Source organism: Pteropus alecto, unplaced genomic scaffold, assembly GCF_000325575.1.
Source record: "Pteropus alecto unplaced genomic scaffold, ASM32557v1 scaffold110, whole genome shotgun sequence".
In the NCBI taxonomy this organism is placed as follows: domain Eukaryota; kingdom Metazoa; phylum Chordata; class Mammalia; order Chiroptera; family Pteropodidae; genus Pteropus; species Pteropus alecto.
In genome coordinates, this window is record NW_006431920.1 from 9,750,453 (window position 1) to 9,754,597 (window position 4,145).

At 53.9% G+C, this 4,145-nt stretch overlaps 1 protein-coding gene across 1 annotated transcript in view; it reads right to left on the reverse strand.

The window, feature by feature from the left end:
* Positions 1–2,812: 2,812 nt before the first annotated feature.
* The window catches only part of STK11IP (serine/threonine kinase 11 interacting protein), a 14,297-nt gene continuing 12,964 nt past the window's right edge, over positions 2,813–4,145 (reverse strand). The window contains exons 24-25 of the mRNA XM_006906678.3: positions 3,911–4,145; positions 2,813–3,201 (exon numbers count right to left, since the gene is read on the reverse strand). Coding sequence (XP_006906740.1) covers positions 3,052–3,201; positions 3,911–4,145 — 385 coding nt within the window. The 3' untranslated portion in view covers positions 2,813–3,051. The remainder of the gene's footprint in view (positions 3,202–3,910) is intronic.

Consider the following 4,145-nt stretch of genomic DNA (forward strand, 5'->3'; position numbering starts at 1 on the left):
TGCCCTGGCATATGCATTAATGGGCTCTGTGGCAGGACCTGCATCCTACTAAGCTCTACTGAGTGAAGGTACAAACAAATCAATCCATTCAGTGTATTTATGAATGAACATGTAATGCACACATTTCAGGACAGGAATAATGCTGACCCACACGGGGCTCGGAAAAGGCAGAGCTGGTAAGTGTGGGCCGTCGACACCCTTGCAGCTTTCCCCTTCCTGGAGCCGGCAGTCCTCTCCATCCTCAGAATCCAGGGGCTTTGCTATTGAACTTTCAGTCCTTCATGAGTAGGGCCTGAGGCTGAGCGACTGTCCTCCAGGGGGTTGATTCTACCTTCCCAGGCCCCAGGGCTTTGCAGAGGACTGGCTGGGTCAAGGTTGGAACTGGGCCCCAGGGGGATTTAAGTCTCTCCAGCCTTCTACAACCACCTCCCCGTTGCCCCACCCCACCCACCACCCAGGGAGGCCCCATCTTAGACTTCCCCAAAATGAAGCTTTACAGTGAGGCCTAAGCTATCAGAACACAAGTATCTCCCAGGAACCCTAAGTCAAAGGCCCCCTGTGGAGGGAGGAGTAACCCCAGATCTCTGCGGAAGGACCACCGCCCTCGCCCTCTAGGTCTACATCTTCCAAACCCTTCGATGTTGACCTTTCCAAAGGGAACAGGAAACATAGCAGTCTCCCAAATTCGAGTATGCAAAAATGTAACTTTTTCTCTATAGCTCAACTTCATCCTTATAATGAGTCCCCATTTTCAACCAACAGAAAAGTTAACCTGTAGCATTCAAGTAAACTCAGCCCAATTAGTGACTTAAACTCAATCAGTTCAAGTCTAATTGAGCCGCATCCCTGTTTGTGGGCTGGGCCCACTCCCATCCTCCTGCAGTGACCCCAGCACACTCTCCAGCAGGCTCTCAGCTGACTTCCAGGGCCCACAAGATCCTCTGGGCTGCCTCCTTTCTCCAGGCAAGAGAAATCTAGACAACTGTCACCAGCCCTATCCCGCCAGGTCCTTCCAAACTGCCATCTCCATCTGCTCCGGTAGCATGGGGAGCATCTGACAGGTCACTATCCTCCCTAACTACGAACCGCAAGGCACAAGAAGAGCCCACCCGTGTCAAGGGAATTGCTCCTACACTGCTTCCTCCCCTCTCCCCACTCCAGAGCTCTTCCCTCTTTATGGTCCCTTTCCAATCTCTTACAGTTTAGCTCTTTCAATTGAAACCTAAAGATCTGGCATCTCTGTTCTCTCCAGTTCAGGTTGGGAGGGATGAAAATCACCCACAAATTAATATTTCACCTAACATCTCACCACACTCTGGAGGAAAGAGAAGCTTCAGATATAGTGCATCCGAGCCTGCCTGTCCTGGACAAGCCTAGGGTTATTCAGGAGGACCCCAACCCAGAGCAGGGTAGACAGCGACCCCTCTCCGTAACAGGGCCTGGGCACACAGGCCCATCCTTTGCAGGGAAGGGGGAAGCAGTCCAGCCCCATAGTTTGCTGACAGCCCAGGCTCTGAAGTCATACAAACCTAGACTCATCATTTACTGACATGACCTTGAGCAAGTCATTTAACTCCTCTAAGTCTCTTTCCTCACCTGTAACAAGATGCCACCCACTGCCAAGGACCCCTGTGAGGAGCAGATCTTTAAGCACTTAGCTCATTGCCTGGCATGTAAATGCTCCCTAAATGAGATGCATCCATTAGTACTCAACACCGCCCCCGCCCCCGAGACACACACACACACACACACGCACGCGCACATGCACACGCACCCATGCACGCACGCAGTCAGCCAGAGCCTAGCTTTTGGGCTCAAGGGCAGCTTGACTTGCGTCCCTAACAGTCCCTCCCCAAGCCCTCCTATCAGGGCCTCTACGCACTGTGCACTGTGTAGGCACCACGACTCCCACTTGGGTGCAAGAAGCAGATCCCTGCTCAGGCTGGCTCGTCACAACCGGGCTGATGCACTTATGACCCTTTCAGCAGCTCATATTTGGCTCAAATTAGCTTAAGCCAAAAATTAACAAGAAGGGGTTTCCTTCAGCTCACATGACCTATAATTCCAGGGGTTATCTGCCTCCAGGCACAATTAGACCAGGGACTCTGGACACTGCCAGGACATGTCCCTGCTCGTTCCACCTCTCAGCTCTGTCTTCCCCTCTCTGCATGCTGCCAGCTCAGGAAAGCTCTCCCCTCAGGGCCAGCGGCTGCAGGCTGATCCTCTCAGCAACCCTCATGGGGGAAACTTGCCTCTTCCTTAGTCGCTCCAGCAAAAGGCCAGGACTGGGCCTTGGTGGCCAAACGGGCCACGTGAGCATTCCCAAACCAATCCCCCTGGCCACAGAAAGAGGTAAAGGAGTGGGGTGGGCGCAGCCAGGCCCCTGAGCTGAGTGAGGCAGCACTGAGGGAAGGCAAAGGTGAAAACCACTGGATGTCAGTCCCAGCTCCACACACCCTCTTCCCAGTTCCTGTCATAGCGGCCCCTGCTGCCAATGGCCTCAGGGCCTCATTAGTTGCCAAATGAAATTTAAGAGTGAGAATCTAACTGGCCCAGCTATTTGTTTTGCAGTGATTTCCATGCTGGGCCACATGACAGGAGCCGTTGTCTGCGAACTGGTGCCCATGGGTCAGGAGTCCTACTTGATCTCATCATTGGGTGTGGAAGTGGGTTGGTGACTGGGTTTCACAGTACAAACAAGGCTGCCTGAGGTGCCCACTGGGGAAGAGCTACAGGCGGGGCAATTTCTGTTAAAAGAGACAGAAGAACCACAGGCCTTACAAGTGACACATCTAAGGACATCCAGGACATCTAGAATGAAAACGGCTTTATTGATACCTGAGAAAAAGTGCAGCACAAACAGTCCTACTGACCACTTAGCCTGTCCCCTCGGGCCAGATCATCCGGAGGCCCAGCCACTTCTCTCACCCGTCCTTGGAGCTGTGGGTCCTATTGGGCCTCTCTGGCCAGGGCTCAAAGGCCGGGGAAGTCCACAGCCGGAGTCTGGAGAGAGAACATCTGCAACCACGGCTCCTGAGGCCAGGGAAGGCCTTAGCGGTCAAGGTCTAGAGTTTCCTGGGTCATAGTTCGGAGTCCAATGGAAAACAACTGCTCCCAGGGCTCCCGGACCCAGGCCAGCAGGGCCGTCAGCTGCTCCAGACACACAACGCGAAGCGCCCAAAAACTCTCCAGCCGAGACACCTGGCAGAACAAGCAGTGGTCAGGCAAGACTCACAGAGGGCCGCACCAGAGCAGCGGGGAGGGAAGGTCTCGGAAAGGACCCGCGGCCCCTCCCCGGCTCATGGCCTCTTCCCTTCCCCAAGCCTGTGCCACTCCCTGTCAAAGATCCTGACTTTTTAAATAGAACCCAATCAACACTTACTGAAGGGCCCCACAGGCTCTCACATTTACTCTCCTGTTTCTTCAATCTTCCCTGTTTTCCAGAATGGAAGTTCTGGAGTCAATTCCAAGGAATTGCTTGGGGTTCTGTTCTCAGCTCTGCCGCTTGTGACCTGGGCAAGCTGATTAACATCCCCAAACCTGTTTCCTCATCTGTCATAGGACTCATAATAGCACCTCCTCACATGCAGGTTGTAAAAATCAAATGTCTGGCACAAAAGCCAAAGCAAATGCAAACCTGCAGCAGCAGCTTCAGGTGCTTCGCTCAAGGCCTCCCAGCAAGCGCAAGGCTGGGTTCCAAGTCCATGATGTTTTCACCACTTAAAGCTGCATCCACCTCTACTTGCTGCTGTCCAAACCCAGTGAGCCTCCAGTTCCTTGCACCCTACTTCTGTCTGTAGCAAGTTCCATACTGCCACGATTCCTAGCCTTCCTAGACCCATTTCCCCCACTACACACCACTTCCAACCCCATTTCTCTCCCATACACACGCACGCACACACGCACACACCTCATCATAGAAGACCAGCCGCAGGTCCTCTGGGGCCGTGCGATAGAGCAGCACCGAGCTCAGGCTGCTGAGCGGCTGCTGCTCCCTGACACACAGAGAAAGGCCTGGCCCTGAGGGCGGGGCTTTCTCAGAGGCTTCACCAGATGCTGCTGGAAGAGGGGCCTCTGCCTGGGACCCTTTGAGGTCCTCATCTAACAGGTACAGGGTGGACAGAGTCAGCAGAAGGGACACAGGG